Source organism: Pongo abelii, chromosome 19 (assembly GCF_028885655.2).
Source record: "Pongo abelii isolate AG06213 chromosome 19, NHGRI_mPonAbe1-v2.0_pri, whole genome shotgun sequence".
In the NCBI taxonomy this organism is placed as follows: Eukaryota; Metazoa; Chordata; class Mammalia; order Primates; family Hominidae; genus Pongo; species Pongo abelii.
The window spans coordinates 82984011-83003559 of record NC_072004.2 but is presented as its reverse complement, the minus strand read 5'-3'; the positions used below and the strand labels follow the sequence as shown (position 1 = coordinate 83003559).

The following is a 19549-nucleotide window of genomic DNA, read 5'->3' as shown; positions in this document are numbered from 1 at the left end:
AGTGGTGCAATCTCGGGCTCCCGGGTTCAAGTGATTCTCCTGCCTCAGCCTCCCGAGTAGCTGGAATTACAGGCATCTACCACCATGCCCAGCTAATTTTTTGAATTTTTAGTAGAAACGAGGTTTCACCATGTTGGCCAGGCTGGTCTTGAACTCCTGACCTTGTGATTCACCTGCCTCGGCCTCCCAAAGTGCTGGGATTACAGGCGTGAGCCACCGCGCCCGGCTGGAGCCAGATAATTGTTTGTTGTGAGGGGCTGTCTGTGCTGTAGAGGATTTTAGCAGCATCCCTGGCCTCTACACTCTAGATACCAGTAGCACCTCCTATGTTTTGACAACCAAGTCTATAGGCATTGCCAAGCATCCTCGTGAGGCAATAATCACCCCCAGTTGAGAACCATTCCAGCGGACAGTTTTCCATTCTCTTCCTACTCGATCTCTCGGCAGCATTCAGCGCCTCTGGTCACTCTCCTCCTGTTGAAACTTGCATTCCTTGGTGCATTTCCGTGTTTTCCTCCTAACTTTCTGACCAGTTCTTTTAGATTCCTGATTCTTTTAGATTCAACCTGATCTCCATATGCTGCCATCCTTGAAGGCTCGGACTTGGACCCCTTTCCCATTTATATTTCATGCTTTCTTCCTCTCATCCATCCCCAGGATTTTTAAATCTCCTATTCGCCAAATACTCTCAAATTGGTCTCCAGCCCAGATCTCTCACCTAAGCTCCAGACTCATTTCTGTTTGTGTTAGATGCTTCAGTGACATCACAAAATCCACTCATCTTTCTCCAACGTATACCTCTCTTCTCATCTTCCCATTTCAGTAAGCAGCACCCCCATCTATCAGTCGCCCAAGCCAGAATCCTTAAGGCCATCCCAACTCCTCCTTCAACCTCATCCCCACATCCAATCCATGAGCAATCCCTGTCAACTCATCTTCAAAATATACCTCAAAACCATCTGCTCCTCTCCATCTCTGCCGCCAGCCCTCTAGCACAAGCCACGATAGAACCTAAGTAACCGATAATATAAATAACAATAGTGACCTTGGTGGTCTCCTGACTCTGTTCTTCTCCAGGCCATTCTCCATCCAGAACAATCTTTTAAAAGCATAATTTAGATCCTATGACACCTCAGCTTCATTTATTTTTTATTATTATTCTTTTTTGAGACCGAGTCTCTCTCTCTTGCCCAGGCTGGATTGCAGTGGTGCGATCTCGGCTCACTGTAACCTCCGCCTCCTGGGTTCAACCTCAGCCTCCTGAGTCGCTGGGACTTTATGTGATTCTCCTGCCTCAGTCTTCTGAGTAGCTGGGACTACAGGTGCATGCCACCATGCCCAGGCAATTTTTGTATTTTTAGTAGAGTTGAGGTTTCATTCTGTTGGCCAGGCTGGTCTCAAACTCCTGACCTCAGGTGATCTGCCTGCCTCGGCCTCCCAAAGTGCTGGGATTACAGGCGTGAGGCACTGTGCCCGGCCTGAACTGTCATTTTTTCCATAGCATGTCTCCTGATCCTATCCTCTTAAATTCAGTTTCCTTATCACAGTCTCTCCCTGTACCTGCCTTCCTGTACTTGTGACTCTGAACTCCATATGTATCTGTGTGACTATTTCTCTACTGTTCGCATGGTATTTGTTAGATTGGAAGTGTCCTGAAGGGAGAGACCCTAAGCATCTCTTTGGCTCATTGCTGTGTCTTTTTTTTTTTTTTTTTTTGAGACAGTTTCTCACTCTGTTGTGATCTCAGCTCATTGCAGCCTCCACTTCCCAGGTTCAAGCGATTCTCATGCGTCAGCCTCCCGAGTAGCTGACCACCCTGCCAGCTAATCTTTGTATGTTTAGTAGAGTTTTCACCATGTTGATCAGGCTGGTCTCGAACTCCTGAACTCAAGTGATCTGCCTGCCTCCGCCTCCCAAAGTGCTGGGATTACAGGCGTGAGGCACCATGCCCAGACATCCCCATCTTAACATTGCATGTGACACTCAGTGAGGACTCCATAAATATTTATTGGATGAATAATTACTGGACTCTTTACCACTCATCTCTTTGGCCAAGCTGCATCCAGGGAAGAATACTTTAGGACCCAGGGAAAGAGGTACGGACGTGCCCATGAGCGACCCTGTGAAGCATGAAGGAAAAGCTCCTCGAATGTCTATGTGAATGAAAGGAAGCTTTCTAGTGGAGGTTCTTTGGGGGCACAGAGCACAGGGAAATGAGTCAGGCACGTTGACTAGAAATGAGACTTGATTTCTTCATTAATATTCTATATTTGTATCAAGACTTCCTACTGAATCAGGAGGGAACTCCCTGAAGTCCAGGCAGAACCACGCCAAAGCACACTGGGAGGAAAAGCTGAAATTAGTTCAGTTTTCTGGCAACCCTGCTTTCCTGGAAGGCCCAGAGCTCCCAAAGAGGGCTGGGAGGTCCAGGTAGGACAGCAGCCCGGGGGGACCCGAGGCGTCACAGGAGTGCTTTGCACAATGCTCTGCACATCATCAGAGCTCCATTAAGCACTGGCGGACTTGACATCAAACTACAGGATTTCTGTGGAGCGAGACAAGGGGAAGGTCAGTGGCCCTGTTCCCTCTTCGGCGGGTTCATAGTTACGTAGGGAGCATTTAACTTTGTTTATCTTAAAATGCATAGGTGTGGTTGGCCGCAGAGCATAATGAAAGCTGATGATGTTAAAACGCTCACCCTTTGGGTGGAGATGAGCAACACAGAGTGATCCACATCAGCCTCTCCCCAGCCCTTTCAGGGACAGCAGCTGAAGATACGCGCCTGCAATTAAGCAGCCGAGCATTTGCTAAGATCAGGTTAAGACTTTTATACCGAAATGAACCCCAAAATGTGGAGGCAAAAGAAATCTGAACCACGTCGGAAGCCTGGTTTATTTGTGTAACGACAGAATTCATCTTGAATAAGTTTATTTAGTGTCTCCCATCAGCCTTAATGACTCTGGGAGAAGAGTTTCAAGGTCCACGTGTTATGGCTCAAGGATGAGTCTGGGGCCCTGATTCCAAACATATTGGGATTGGTGCCATGTCGCTAACCAACAAAAATAGCCCTGCATCTGCTGTCATTGCAGGGCTGGGATGTTATTTACAAGTGGGTCACCCAAGTTCCGTCAGCAGCCATTAATAAAATACTAATGGGATATAAATGGTGACTCGCACAAACCGTATAACAAGAAGGTAGAACTAAGGCAAAGGATGGATCCTGGTAGGTTGAAAACCAGAGAGAAAGAAGTTCTCTGAAATTTTTTCTCAGCCAAGAACAAAGGAGGTGCCCTCATTAAGGTGCTTGCTGTTTTGAGAGAAAGGAGCTGTGCTGGAATGAGCTATCAAAGTTTTCAAGGATTGATTCAGATACAAATAAAACACAGGTGGCTCATGCCTGTAATCCCAGCACTTTGGGATGCCAAGGTGGGCTGATCATTTGAGGTCAGAAGTTGGAGACCAGCCTGGCCAACAGGGTGAAACCCTATCTCTACTAAAAATACAAAAATTAGCTAGGTATGGTGGTGGGTGCCTGTAATCCCAGATACTCAGGAGGTTGAGGCAGGAGAATGGCTTGAACCTGGGAGGCAGACGCCACAGTGAGATCACACCACCGCACTCCAGCCTGGGTGAGACTCCATCTCAAAAAAAAAAAAAAAAAAAAAATAGCGCATGTAACTGGGGAGACTGTTGTTTTTCAGCGAGGCCAGTGTGTTGGATGGTCCAGCCCTATGGATACTGACGTTGCCAAAAATGATGGCAGAGTTGGGAGACAGGAAAACTAAGTGGAGATTCAGTAACGGCCAGGGCCAATGATGGTCCCTGAAGAGTTAGGGACTTAATTTTGAGACTTGCAAAAAGAACCAGCAAGACATGAAAGCAAATTGAATCCACACAACGAGAGATGGCATCCTCCCAAGTTAGGAGGCACTTAAGAAATAGTTGTGGAATGAATGAATGAATGAATCTTCCACATCTCATCCCAACTGTCGCTTACCTCAGATTCTTTGTAGTAGCGCTCTGGAATTTCATCGCAGGCAATATCAATAAAGCAAACTTCTCTCTCCAGGTCTTTGGCTTCATTGTCGAAAATCTGAAAAAGCAGAGCAACATATCAAAGGTTAGTGATAGCAGGTGTTACCCTCCAAAGTGCCCGAGGCAGAATAACCCCCACACAGAGCATCTTCACACGTCTCAGGGCCCCTGGCTAGTGCTTTCACCAGCCTCAGAATGCCCAAGAATCATAGAAAGCTTTGATTCATGGCTTCGGTTTTGTCACATCAGAGGCAGGTGTAGCATCAATCACTGCTTGGTGAGAGGCAGAAGAAAAACTGGGCTGTTTTTAGAAGTTCAAGAGTGAGGAAATTAATCTCTTCCAAAAAAAAATCTCTTCCCAAACTGAAGTCTGCTGATTTTTGGCAGTTCACCTGAACAGGAGGAGTAAAGAGGTTGGAAAGGGTCTGGCTAAATTTGAGTCAAAAACCAGGGATATAGGCCAAGAGTTAGAAAGAAAAGTGTGTGTTTTTTAAAATTAAAATTATATATATGTTAAAAATATATATTATATATTTTTATATATAGTTTCACAAATAATACATGCTCATTGCAGAAAATATAGATAAGCAAAAATAAGAAAATAAACCACAATCTCATTACCCAGGGGAAACACACCTGTTTTTCTTGATCATTTAAGGGCACAATTTCCTTTGTACACATAAAGGTAACAAGGTAAAGCTTGGTAAGACACTGAGATGGTTTCCTGCCAATCTGCTCTAGGTTTCACTGGCCCAGAACGCACATCACTTGCAAAATAATAATAATAATAATAACACAGCCACAACATATAGACATAAATGTTGGCCTGGGCGCAGTGGTTCACGCCTGTAATCCCAGTGCTTTGGGAGGTCGAGGTGGGCGGATCACTTGAGGTCAGGAGTTTGAGACCAGCTTGGCCAACATGGTGAAACCCTGTCTCTACCAAAAATACAAAAATTAGCCGGGCGTGGTGGTGCACGCCTGTAATCCCAGCTACTTGGGAGGCTGAGGCAGGAGAATCACTTGAACCCAGGAGGTGGAGGCTGCAGTGAGCCGAGATTGTGCTATTGCACTCTAGCCTGGGTGACAGAGCGAGACTGTCTCAAAAAAAAAAAAAAAAAAAAAAAAAAAAAGTCTAAATTTTGGTGGAAAAATTAAGTTCTTCTAGTTCTTCTCATTGTCATTTTTCTGGTCTAAAGGGATAATCATCCTTCTGCAGGATGATAAACAGCTTTCTTTTTTTGAGATGGAGTCTCAAGGCTGGAGTGCAGTGGTGGGATCTGAGCTCATTGCAATCTCCGTCTCCTGGGTTCAAGTGATTCTTCTGCCCCAGACTCCTGAGTAGCTGGGACTACAGGTGCCCACCACGAAGCCCGGCCAATTTTTGTATTTTTAGTAGAAATGGGGTTTCACCATGTTGGCCAGGCTGGTCTCGAACTCCTGACCTCAGTGATCCATCCGCCTTAGCCTCCCAAAGTGCTGGGATTACAGGCGTGAGCCACCATGCCCGGCCAACAGATTTAAGTTTGGATGACCACTTCATTCTTAGAGGAAGTCTTAACTGTAGCTGCATCCCACTGTTTAGCTCATTCCTGGAGGGAAGCACCAGTTAACACTAATTACATCTGACTCTTCAGGGGAGAGTGCAATATTTTGGAAGAACAGGGTGGTTGATACCCAAGAATACTGTCCTAACCCAAACTTGGTGCCTATTAATAACACAGACTCCCACAAGAGGGCATCTGAAGGGCTGTTTATAGGCTCAACTCATCTTGGTTGGATTCTCAAGTTACTTGAAACGATTAGTCCTTTCTAAATGCTTTCTGAATAATATTTGTGTTGTAATTATCCTCCAAGTTGCCTGGTGGTTCTTCTCTTCTTGCCTATTCTCTTCTAAATATTTGGAGACTGGACTCTTCAGATTTGTCCAAGGAGATTAACTCCCCAGTCTGACCCGAGGTGGTCACTGACTTCTCCAAGTCAGAGAAAGATTGGTTCTTGGATCAGCTCTGATTCTTTCCACTGCTACTTGAAGTCAAGTGCTTCAGGACACTCCTAAAGCATTTGGGAGGGACAAGTGAACGGCCTCGAAATGAAACAGACTGTGGAGAAACAAGTTCAAGTTCAAGTGGAGAAATAAGTTGTGAAATAAAATACTGGGTCTCACACTGTTTGAGAGAGCCAGTCCCCCTGCTCCTTCTTTCTTTCTGCAAATCTCTTTTAAGTGTGAGCTAAGAGAAGAGAGACACATGGCTCATTAAGAAGACACACAGAGGCCGAGCATGGTGGCTCACACCTGTAAGCCCACCACTTCGGGAGGCCGACGGCCGGCGGGGTGGGGGGAGGTGGATTACTTGAGGCTGGGAGTTCAAGACCAGCCTGGCCAACATGATGAGATGGTGAAACCCCGTCCCTACTAAAAATAAAAAAAATTAGCTGGGCACGTTGGCATGCGCCTGTAATGCCAGCTACTTGGGAGCCTGAGGCAGGAGAATCACTTGAACCTGGGAGGTGGACGTTGCAGTGAGCCGAGATCGTGCCACTGCACTCCAGCCTGGTCGACAGAGTGAGACTGTGTCTCAGAAACAACAACAACAACAACAAAAACCACGCACACACACAGAATATCCCAGAGGGAAATGAGCTTCCAGAGAGTAAATTACAAAAGTAGTTAAAAAGGTTTGACATTTATTGGTGGCAAAATCTACAGGACTCAAAGAAAGGGAACTAAGCAGGGATGAAAGGGGTGTATGAAAGGTTGTGTAGCTTTCTCTGATTTAATTCAAACATTTTATTGATCCCCCATTGCACCCATTGCAGTTTTCATAGTATTGCCTTAGCTCCAAAGTCGCCCTTATGCCTCTGCTCTGAGATCATGGACTGGACCCTGTAAGCGTTTCTCCTTTACAGTGAGCCTCATCAGTAGGGGCCCCTGGAGGGCCACTGCAAGAGGAAGGGAATTTCTCCTTCAGATTTGGATGTTGGGCTGCAGAGTCTGCCTGTGGGTACTCTTGGTCATGCTCTGCCCCAGCTGCAAGCCTAGAGTGCACAGTTGCTCAGTGACCTTGCAGCCCTAGCCTGGGCCCAGTAACCACTTCGTGGTGGCCCTCCTGCCGCAGGCACTGCGTGCTGCAGGCCTTGCATTGGCAGCATGCCCTGACTCTCTCTCCACACACACACCTGTCCACCAACCTAATCTGGCCTGCACCCCAGAGGGCGCTCTGCTGCTCAATCACTGTCAACCAGCCCTGGCTCAGGTCACCCTCATGAACTTCCCCACCATCCTGCTTCTCCAATGAAGTCTGAACCCCAGCCATGCAGAGGGGCCCCTGCCAAGTTTGTCCTTCCTGGGTATTCGCTCTCAGCCTTAGGGTACCCTTTGGAGTTCCCTTTACATCCTTATAGTTGCTCCTATCAGAGATCAATAATTCCTTCTATTACATTTCTCCTATTCAAATTACTGCATGGTTTCTATCTCCTGATTGGGCCCTGACTGATACACCCATTGCATACAAAGTGCTGCCCTGGGCTTGAGGGACTACAAAGATAGCCCTTGAGAGGTTACCATCTAGTAGGAGAGACAGACTGGGGAGCTATCACCAAAAATACAAGGCAGAATGGAGTACGTGCTGCAAAAGAAAGAAAAGAACAGGCTGTCAGCTGGCCGCAGTGGCTCACAGCTGTAATCCCAGCACTTAGGGAGGTCAAGGCGGGTGGATGGCTTGAGGTCAGGAGTTCAAGACCAGCTTGGTCAACATGGTGAAACCCCAGCCGGGTGTGGTGGCACATGCCTGTGAATCCCGCTACTCGGGGGGCTGAGGCATGAGAATCACTTGAACTCATGAGGCAGAGGTTGCAGTGAGCCAAGACTGTGCCACTGCATTCCAGCCTGGGCGACATAGTGAGATGCCATCTCAAAAAAAAAAAAGAAGAAGAAAAAGAAAAGAATAGGCTGTAAAGCTAGGGAAGGGAACCATTAATGTTGCTTTAACAACATTATGACCATAGTAATACTATTCTCACTTTTCAGATGAGAAAACCAAGGCTGAAAGAAGTAAAGAGGCTTGCTCAAAGTCACATGGCCAGTCAGCAGAGAAGCTCAGATTGGAGGGCAAGTCTGTAGGCTTCACCAGGTCCTTCCATGATTAAAACAAACAAACAAACAAAAACAAAACCGCCTCTTAGCATCTAACCGCTAAGATACACATCAATCAAAACTTCTACCTGCATCTTTCTAGAAAGAAAAATTCAGAATCTGAGTCTCCTGCTACTTAAAAAGTATGTGTCCTGAGAAACTGTCACTGAAAACCTCCCAGCGACATGGGAATCTTCTGTTCCTCTGTTGAATAGCTAAGGCTACAGTAGAAGCCACGTAGGCATCCTTTAGTCCAACCACTGTTCTCCTTCATTAACAGTGTGCCTAATTCTCATGCCAAAATCCATGGAATAACAAGCATGAGGAAGCTCCTTTACTTGAACTTTGTAGTAAATATTTCAGGATGGGGTACCCACCATCTGAACAGATCACAAAAAATCACATTGAGGAACCCAACATCCTCTTCAGGCTTGAGATGATGAGTTTTAATTTCTTTTCTTTTTCTTTTGAGACGAAGTCTTGCTCTTTTCCCCCAGGCTGGAGTGCGATGGCGCGATCTCGGCTCACTGCAACCTCTGCCACCTGGGTTCAGGCGATTCTCCTGCCTCAGCCCCCTGAGTAGCTGAGATTACAGGCGCCTGTCACCACGCCCGGCTAATTTTTGTATTTTTAGTAGAGATGGGGTTTTACCATGTTGGCCAGGCTGGTCTAGAACTCTTGACCTCAGGTGATCCACCCACCTCAGCCTCCCAAAGTACTGGGATTACAGGCGAGTTTTAATTTCTAATAAATAATGAATCTCCCAGTGATTAGAGATTAAGAGATGCTCATAGGCGCTCAACAAGTACCTGGTGAACTAACGGAAGGCATTAGCTTCTACTTTCAAAGAGGACTGTATGGCAGGAATATATTGCTTACTCATTGATCTTAGTTTTTTTTTTTTTTTCATGAGTCTGAGATCCTGTTTCCTTGGTTGTAAGCACCCTAATTTCCCACAATTGCTGCCATAGGGCTCAGTGCAGGGCGACAACCTCCTACTATAGGCTGATGGGTCCTACATTGGCAATCAGGAGAGCTGAGTTTAAATTCAGTTATCTGGCCGGGCATGGTAGTTCACACCTGTAATCCCAGTAGTTTGAGAGGCCAGGTAGGCAGATCACCTGAGGTCAGGAGTTCAAGACCAGCCTGGCCAACATGGTGAAACCCCATCTCTACTAAAAATACAAAAATTAGCTAGGTGTGGTGACATGTGCCTGTAATCCCAGCTACTAGGGAGGCTGAGGCAGGAGAATTGCTTGAACCCAGGAGATGGAGGCTGCAGTGAGCTGAGATGCACCACTGCACTCCAGCCTGTGTGACAGGGCAAGACTTTGTCTCAAATAAATAAATAAGTAAATAAGTAAATTCAGTAAATTTTCTGTGTAACCTTGGGCTAATTCCTGCACTTCTTTGGGCCTCCATGTCCTTGTTTGTAAATTAAAATCTTAGTCTAACTGTGCATAGTGGCTCATCCCTGTAATCCCAGCACTTTGGGAGGTCGAAGTGCAAGGATGGCTTGAGCCCAGGAGTTTGAGACCAGCCTGGGCAACATAGCAAGACCCTGTCTCTATAAAAATTACAAAAATTAGTTGGGCGTGGTGATGTGCACCTGTTGTCCCAGCTACTCAGGAGGCTGAGGCATGAGAATCTCTTGAGCCGGGAGGCAGAGGTTGCAGTGAGCCAAGATCGCTCCACTACACTTCATCCTGGGCAACAGAGTGAGATCCTGTCTCAAAAAAACAAAAACAAAAGCAAAAACAAACCACAACTTAGTCTAGATGAATGGGTTTCAGGGATTCTGGGAGACATCCTGGAATTTGAGAAGGCATATTTTTCTGGAAAGAGAGTTCAACCACTTTCATCTGATCATCAGAGATCTGTGGCCCTAAGGAGACTGAGATCAAGTGACCCAGGTGACCATTAACATTCCTTTCAGTTAAAAAGCCTGTGGTGTTAAGAGTGGCCTCTGCGTCCTGTTAGTCTCCTCTGTCTTGCTCCTTGGCTTGTTTCTTCTCTGTCCTATCATCCCACAGTCAGCCAACTTGGGTGGTACATAGAGGGGCTGCCACGGTGCAGTGGGAAGTGGCAGCGGTCCTGATGTGGTGTAATCGGAGAGCAGGGACAAGGTGAAATGGTCTCATCAGCACACTCAGTTCAGGGCAGGAGCCAGAATTCAGCCAATACCGTTAAAAACAAGCAGAGGCTTTACCGGGCCCCAAAGGAAAACACTCAGCCACAACAATGATTCATTTGGGCTCCCCGGTGGTGGCAGGTGCAGCTGCCAGAGCTCTGGTACAACTCCCCGCTCTTGGAGGTGGAGGAAGAGATCTGCTGAAGTCGCGTTAGGATGCGAATGCCTTTTGTTGTTGCACCAAGTCAAAGCTTTACAGGGGTGCACCTGACACTGGAGTGCTGTGAACTTTATGGTCTTGTTTGCTCCTTGGGCTGAATTTGTCTCCTGAGATGAGACCTGGGTGTGGGAGGTCACGGAGGCACTTTTCCTATATCACCTGTAATAATGTTCCTGTCTTTGGCTATTTATCAGAGACAGGGAGAAGGAAAAGTGTTTATCCTCTTTTCCTTCTACTTTCTACCCACAAATCATCTGCAGTGGATTTTGGTGTCAATCTGGTTGACTCCCCTGGCCACCCCCGCCATACACACACTAGAGAGTGAATAACTGCTCAGTAGGAAAAATTCCTTTCAATATGAACCTAGAAATGCTACATGGGGAAGGCAAATCTGAATAATTACCATCTTATAGATTCCAAAATTAAAAGGGAGTAATTTTCTCTTTTTTGTAAAGTATTAACAATAATAAGTATCAAGTGTCTTACAAATCGTGATATACTTTGACCTAATAAGCTTACATTTTGAGAATTTATCTTAAGAAAAGAATCTTGGTGGCCAGGCGTGGTGGCTCACGCCTGTAATCCCAGCACTTTTGGGAGGCCAAGACAGGTGGATCAGTTGAGGTCAGGAGTTTGAGACCAGCCTGGACAACATGGCAAAACCCAGTCTCTACTAAAAAATACAAAAATCAGCTGGGCATATTGGCGGGTGCCTGTAGTCCAGCTACTCAAGAGCTGAGGCAGGAGAATCACTTAAACCCAGAAGGCAGAGGTTGCAGTGAGCCAAGATTGCACAACAGAGCGAGACTCTGTATAAATAAAAAACAAGACAAAACAAACAAACAAAACAGAAAGAAAGAAAAGAATCGTGGCAAGGCACAGTGGCTCACACCTGTCATCCCAGCACTTTGTGAAGCCAAGGTAGGGGGATGGCTTGAGCCCAGGAGTTTGAGACTAGCCTGGACAACATAGTGATACCTTGTCTCTACAAATAATTTAAAAATTAGCTGGGTGTCGTGGCATGGATCTGTGGTCTCAGCTACTCAGGAGGCTGAGGTGGGAGGATTGCTTGAGCCTAGGCAGTGGAGGCTGCAATGAGCCGTTGATTGTGCCACTGCATTCCAGCCTGGGTGACAGAGCGAAACCCTGAAAAAAAAAAAAAAAAAGAAAGAAAGAAAGAAAGAAAGAAAAAGAAAATAATCCTAAAGGAAAAGACTTATGCGCAAATATTTTTATTGTAACATTATTATAATGTCAAGAAAAATAAGATTGAAAAAGGAAGAAAACAGCTTAAATATCCTACTATGGGAGAATTGCCAAATAAATTAAGGTAAATCCATTTCATGAACTATTACGTGCTGTGTGGTCATAATTGAGAAGGGACAGGTACACTGATAAGCATGGAATGTGTCTTATCAGCCTAGATTTCTCTTTGAACAGAGGTGTTTAGTTAAATTTTGCAATTGCTCTTGCTTCATTTCTAGATTTGTTTCTAGATTTTGTGATTTCTCTTGATACAATCCACTAAGATCACTATGTAGGGTGGCTCTTCACAAATCCACAATTTTGGGAATCATGAATTCTGCAGCTCTTTTCTCTACAACAGAAACTTTGATGGTTTAAGATACAAGCTTAGATGAAAAATGTCTGTACTTTCTGCACAATTTTTCTGTAAACCTAAACTGCTCTAGAAAATAAAATCTAGGGTGGGCGAGGTGGCTCATGCCTGTAATCCCAGCACTTTGGGAGGCCAAGGCAGGTGGATCACCTGAGGTCAGGAGTTCTAGACAAGCCTGGTCAACATGACGAAACCCCGTCTCTACAAAAATACAAAAATTAGCTGGGCATGGTGGCGCATGCCTGTAGTCCCAGCTGCTTGGGAGGCTGAGTGAGGCAGGAGAATCGTTTAAACCCGGGAGGTGGAGATTGCAGTGAGCCAAGATCACGCCATTGTACTACAGCCAGGGCGACAGAGCAAGACTCCATCTCAGAAGAAAAAAGGAAAGAAAAGAAAAGAAAATCTATTATCCTCTAAAAATTGAAGGGCTGGGAAGGTGGGGGGGAAGGTGCAAGCCTAGTAGCTGTGTAGATTTTTATCTTCCTGCCATCTGTACAAGCTACTGAGGATACAAGGTAGAAGTGGCTGATTAGGAGGGATTTTGAGGAAAGTCTACCAGTCATCTTGTTTTATGCTTCAGATACGATTAAAGAGACAGAGAAGCCTAGCCAAACCACTGATCCTCTCTACTATAACTTTTTTTTTTTTGGCTTTTGGGAGCTTGCTGGAGGAAGCAATTGAGGAAGACATGCCAACAAAGTACAGGTTCAGCCAGCAAGAACAGTGGAAACAGAATTTATGTTTAACAATGTTGTCCTACTCATGCTCTGCATCGGCAAAGTGGCTACTGGTTTGGTGGAGGGAGGGTATACTGGTTGTTAGTTAATACTTTAAGCATATGGGTCTAGCGTTTGTTCATGGTTTATTATTATTATCACTATTTTTTTTAAAGACAGAGTCTTGCTCTGTCACCCAGGCTGGAATGCATTGGCGTGACTACAACCTCTGCCTCCTGGGTTCAAGTGATTCTCCTGCCTGAGCCTCCCAAGTAGCTGGGACTACAGGCATGCGCCACCACACCTGGCGAATTTTTGTATTTTTAGTAGAGATGGGGTTTCACCATGTTGGCCTGGTCTCGAACTTCTGACCTCAAGTGATCCAACTGCCTCGGCCTCTCAAAGTGCTGGAATTAACCACACCTGGCCAGTTCATGGTTTATTGATTATTATCTAATAGCAGCATATTCAGTTGGAGAGAGCCTGAAAAGCACTAAAGGCTGTAAAAAAAAAAAAAAAAAAAAAAAAAAAAAAAAAAAAAAAGTCCAGGCTACCAATGATGAAAACCATCTCTACGGGTCATCTCACTGAGAACATTATCCCAGCTACACAATTCAGTGGTGACTGTTTCATAAATATATACATGACTATTTATGAATATATATATATATGAATATACAATCCAACCCAAGAGTATTTCAACCTGTCTTCTACATGGTCATTAAAATAGGAATAAAAAGGATACTCTTCATGGGTCTCTTCAAAACCATTTTCTTTTCTTTTTTTTAAATATTAGGTTGGTGCAAAAGTAATCATGGTTTTTGCAAATAGATACAGGGTCTTGCTACATTGCCCAGGTGCGTCTCAAACTCCTGGGCTAAAGTGATCCTCCTGTCATGGCCTCCCAAAGTGTTAGGATTACAGGTGTGAGCCACTGCACCTGGCCTCAGAACCATTTTTGGTCCCTATTCTTTTTTCTGTTTTGCAGAATACAGAGTTGGGTAACTGTTATTTGTTCTTAAGATAGAATTACTGAACTTAAGGACAGCACTCTAGAGATGAAGAGGCTGAATGCCCACCATTCAATGAATCGGCAAATATTTGTTAAGCACCTACTGTGTGTTCAACACTGTGCCTTGGAAAAATGTGTAAGAGAAGGTCCACTCTCAAGGGGGCTATGATTTTGTGGAGACTAGATTTAATACACAATTTAATCAACATTATATAACATATAATCTATATATTACTAAAGTACTAAAAGATATGTTTCAGGCCAGCTGCGGTGGCTCACACCTGTAATCCAAACATTTTGGGAGGCCAAGGCGGGCGGATCACTTGAGGTCAGGAGTTTGAGACCAGCCTGGCCAACATGGTGAAACCCCGTCTCTACAAAAAATACAAAAATTTGCCAGGTGTGGCAGCACATGCCTATAGTCCCAGCTACTCGGGAGGCTGAGGCAGGAGAATCGCTTGAACCTGGGAGGCAGAGGTTACTGTGACCTGAGATCACGCCATTGCACTCCAGCCTGGGTGACAGAGTGAAACTTTGTCTTAAAATAAAATAAATAAAATAAAATAAAATAAAATGTGCTTCAGACAAGAGTACTCTAGTAGTCCAAATTCAGCAAGGAGGGAACTCAATATAGGTCCATAGTGGTCGGGGTCCAAGATGATTATTTGGCCAGCAGGGGTGATACAAGAGACTGGCCGATTGGTGTCGTGAAGAAAGAATCCAACCCCACATCGTGCCTGCAGTGTGGTCCAGAGACACCAGGCCAGGAATATAGCTCAGGGCTGCTGAGGTTTCCATCTGGGGGCCCCAGAGAACTGCCTACTGGTGCGGGGGCTCTAGGGCAGTGATGACCCCAGATCCACTCCTGTACTGACCTTGGTCTTAGAATGGAATTGAAACCCCATCTGGTAATACAGTGGGAGGTAAACTGCTTTTATTTAATCCCCATCAAATGCTCCACTTGCCACAGGATTTCAGGAGTATTAAGGCTGAGTAAAGGAAACTCATCTATCAGGGTTAGGCCGGATCGTCTTAGCTGCTGGGTAAACTTCAGTGCTTCTCTGGAGAACCCTTTCTGGTGGACAATATCATTACGCCTTTGGTGCAGAGGGGAAAATTGGTTTTCCAGAGCCAGCAGGGAGTTGTAAAGCAAACTGAAGGCAAAGGTTTCAGGCCTGAGAGTGTCTGAGAAAATCCCGTCCCCAGTGAGGTGGTGACGAGCCTATGCAGCAGGGATAGAGAAGGGTGAGGGGTTGGAAGGGGAGCTCCAGAGAACACCTCTGCAGATCTCCGCGAGACTGGCTTGCTGTGCCCTTCTGTTTTCCTCACGCTGTCCCGTGTCCTTTCAGTGACAGCTCAGTTACCCTCCAGTGTACTGGGTGTGAGTTTTAAAGGGCTCTAAGGCCAGGTGCAGTGGCTCACGCCTGTAATCCCAGGACTGTGGGAGGCAGAGGCAGGAGCATTGCTTACATGCAGCAGTTCGAGACCAGCCGGGGCAACATAGTGAGACCCTGTCTCTACAAAAATTTTAAAAATTAGCCAGGTGTGGTGGCAAGCATCTATGATCCCAGCTACTTGGGAGGCTGAGGCAGGAGGACCTTTTGAGTCTGGGAGGTTAAGGTTGCAGTGAGCTGTGACAGAGCCACTGCACTCCGGTCTGGAAGACCGAGTGAGACCCTGTCTCAAAAAACAACAACAAAAACAAATAAATAAAGGGCTTCAAGCAGAGGAGAGGAAAAGGGAGGCTAAGAGACTGAGAAGTAATCTTCAGAAGGCTGTCTTTGGGTGTTGGTGACACTTCCAGGCTGTTTTAGTTATGGGATTTTGGGAAGGATGGTGAGTTCATGAGGACGTGGTCAAGCTCTCAGGGGTGTGAGCTGGTGATGTGAGGACTCCTCTGAGGCTAAGAGTGGCACACCGCTGCAGACAAGCTGGGTGAAATATTGACATGCACCCACAAGCCTGCAGATGGCACTGGGGGCAGATGGCACTGCAGATGGCACTGGGTGGGGGTGGGGGGTGAGCTGGGAGCGGGGAGGGGAGGAGAAAGCTCTCAGAGGAGCACCTGATGGTGGAAAAGCTTTGATCAGAGATGAAGGTGGGGTGGAGTACGGCGGCTGCCCTCAGCATCATCTGTGGGCACTGTGCATGTTGTCCTTGGATCCCCGGCAGTAAGCGAGGACGCTGGCACACACGGGGTTGGCTAGGGCTCCAGAGAGGGATGTTGAGCCCCTGGTGGAGTGATTGGCAGTAGAGTGAGAATGCCTGTGGGGGTCCTTGGGGGGCCAAGAAGCACAAGTAGAAAAGAGCCCCTGGATCTTGGGCCACTTTGAGGGAGCCGATTAAAAAACGTCAGTATTCATGGTGTCGGGAAAGGAAGCTTGCCTGATTCTTTTCCTAGTCACTGAATAATGTTTCTCTCTATTAAATTAAACTACTTAAACTTCCAGATAGAACTCTTTGCCAAGAAGGCTGGCAAGATAGGAGTTTAGGGAAATTCAGCATCATGGTCATTCCCAGTTTGAGCACACAGAAATTAAGTGGTGGACTCCTAAACTCTTCAGTCTGGCCCCTTCATGAACATGCCTGTTAGAAGGCATAAAGCATATCCTCTAGGGTTAGTTTCTTTTCTTTCTTTTTAAAAAAGTTTCTCAGGAACTAGATGTTTTTATTCTTATTTTTTATTTTTTATTTTTTTGAGACGGAGTCTCGCTCTGTCGCCCAGGCTGGAGTGCAGTGGCGCAACCACTGCAAGCTCACTGCAAGCTCACTGCAAGCTCCGCCTCCCGGGTTCATGCCATTCTCCTGCCTCAGCCTCCCAAGTAGCTGGGACTACAAGCGCCCGCCACCACGCCCGGCTACTTTTTTGTATTTTTAGTAGAGATGGGGTTTCACCATGTTAGCCAGGATGGTCTCGATCTCCTGACCTCGTGATCTGCCTGTCTCAGCCTCCCAAAGTGCTGGGATTACAGGCGTGAGCCACCGCGCCCGGCCAATGTTTTTATTTTTATTTTTTTCTGAGATGGAGTTTTGTTCTGTCATCCAGGCTGGAGTGTAGTGGCACGATCTTGGCTCACTGCAACCTCCACCTCCTGGGTTCAAGTGATTCTCCTGCCTCAGTCTCCTGAGTAGCTGGGATTATGGCGGGGGGGGTGGCAACACACCCAGCTAAGTTTTGTATTTTTAGTAGAGCCAGGGTTTCACCATGTTGGCCAGGCTGGTCTCGAACTCCTGACCTCAGGTGATTCACTTGCCTCAGCCTCCCAAAGTGTTGGGATTACAGATGTGAGCCACTAAGCCCAGCCAGGAACAAGATGTTTTTAATTCGAAAAATGCAGTCAAATACAAGGAAGAAACTGGCAACCACCAATAAAAGTTATACATATCTTTTTTTTTTTTTTTTTTTTTGAGACGGAATCTCGCTCTGTCACCCAGGCTGGAGTGCAGTGGCGTGATCTCAGCTCACTGCAACTTCTGCCTCCCGGGCTCAAGCGATTCTCGTGCCTCAGCCTCCCTAGTAGCTGGGATTACAGGTGTGCACCATCACGCCCAGCTAATTTTTGTATTTTTAGTGGAGATACGGTTTCACCATGTTGGCCAGGCTGGTCTCGAACTCCTGACCTTAAGTGATCCACCCACCTTGGTCTCCCAAAGTGCTGGGATTACAAGTGTGAGCCACTGCACCCGGCCTGGTTTTCATTTTCATAGGGTCAATACTCAGGAGTAGGACTGCTGGGTTGTATGATATATATTGATTCTCCTCTATAGGCAGAGGCATCAATACTCCTATAGTAAGTTGAAGAGTGTCCCCCCGAATCTCATGTCTCCCAGGAACCTCAGAATGTGACCTTGTTTGGAAATAGGGTCTTTGCAGATGTAATTAGTTAAGGATCTTGAGATGAAGTCATCCTGGATTTAGGGTGGCTCCTAAATCTGACGACTGGTATCCTTATGTGAAGAGGAGAGGACACAGATACGATTAAGGCACAGGGCAGTTCACACAGGGGGAAGAAAGTCGTGTAAAGACAGAGGCAGAGATTGGAGTGTTGCAGCCATGAGCCAAGAAACGCCTGGAGCCACCAGAGGCTGGAAGAGGCAAGGAGGGATCATCCCCAAGAGCCTGACCTTGATCTCGGACTTCTGGCCTTCAGAACTGCAAGAGAATCAATTTCTATTCTATCAAGCCACCCAATTTGTGGTGATTTGTTTTGGCGGCCCTGGGAAACTATTACAACTCTCTGGGTTTAATTTTGTTTGTTTTGAGACAGAGTCTTGCTCTGTCACCGAGGCTGGAGTCCAGTGGTGCAATCTCAGCTTACTGCAAACTCTGCTCCCGGGTTCAAGTGATTCTCCTGCCTCAGCCTCCCAAGTAGCTGGGTTACAGGTGTGCACCACTATGCCTGGCTAATTTTTATATTTTTAGTAGAGGCAGGGTCTCACTGTGTTGGCCAGGCTGGTCTCAAACTCCTGACCTCAAGTGATCCACCCACCTCAGCCTCCCAAAGTGCTGGGATTACAGGCACGAGCCACTGCCGCCCAGCCAACTCTCTTGTTTTTAAAGGACCTCTTTCTTCCATTCTCCAGATTAAGACTGTCCCTGTAGCCAGAAAAGCTGGCCTTCCCTGAGGCCTCACTGTCCCAAATATTCATGAATGAAGGCAACTAGGCTTTTTTTGGTTCTCTGTTATTAAATGTGTGCAGGCACAGGGAAGGGTTAGAACACTCAAAAAGAACACATTAAATGTGGCGTTCAGATTGGCCGATGGTGGACATTTGTCCTTTTTTTTTCTCTGCCCACCCCAAAGGTCACAGAAAATTCAAAACAACAGATAAAAACCTGTCAACAACAATACACCGGAGAGAAAGAAGGACAGGAATAACTTCAGGCATGGCTCATCTGCGAAGTTTAACATAAAAAGCCGCTGACGAACGCACCAGGGGAAAATGAGAACGGTAAGATGAAAAAGCAGAGGCTGCCTGGGAAAGTGGTGAGGCAGAGATCTAAGGGTAAAAAGGATAACAAAGTGGATAGGAATCCACAGTGGGGTCCCTTTGAGGGAAAGGGCACGTTTATTCCAGGGTTTGTGTCTAAAAAGAGCACCAGCAAACCGGTGGAGGGTTGAGAACCATTTTGTGCCATGACCTGAAGTCCGACATATGGTAAATCCCGGCTCATCCAGGTGAAATAAAGGATGAGGAAGAAGATTCAAGGGGCGGTGATCAGAGTGATACCGTGACCGATGAGAAAAAGATGCTGTTTGGAAAAACGACATTCTAATCAGGTGCCCTAGGTCATGGTAACTCATTAAGAGGGCAGAGGCCGGGCGCGGTGGCTCACGCCTGTAACCCCAGCACTTTGGGAGGCCAAGGCTGGTGGATCACCTCAGGTCAGGAGTTCAAGACCAGCCTAGCCAACATGGTAAAACCCATTTTGCACTAAAAATACAAAAATTTGCTGGGCGCGGTAGTGCACGCCTGTAATCCCAGGTACCCGGGAGGCTGAGGCAGGAGAATCGCTTGAACCCGGGAGGCTGAGGCTGCAGTGAGCTGACATCGTGCCATTGCACTCCAGCCTGGGCAAGAAGAGTGAAACTCTGTCTCAACAAACAAACAAACAAACAAACAAACAAAAAAGAGGACAGGAAAGTACAGAAAAGTACCAAAGTACATGCAGAAGGATCA

The 19549-nt window shown here is 46.3% G+C and overlaps 1 protein-coding gene across 1 annotated transcript in view; it reads right to left on the bottom strand.

The window, feature by feature from the left end:
- The window catches only part of PITPNC1 (phosphatidylinositol transfer protein cytoplasmic 1), a 236934-nt gene that overhangs the window by 60423 nt on the left and 156962 nt on the right, over positions 1-19549 (bottom strand). The window contains exon 6 of the mRNA XM_063718894.1: positions 3998-4093. Within this exon, the coding sequence (XP_063574964.1) occupies positions 3998-4093 (96 nt within the window). The remainder of the gene's footprint in view (positions 1-3997; positions 4094-19549) is intronic.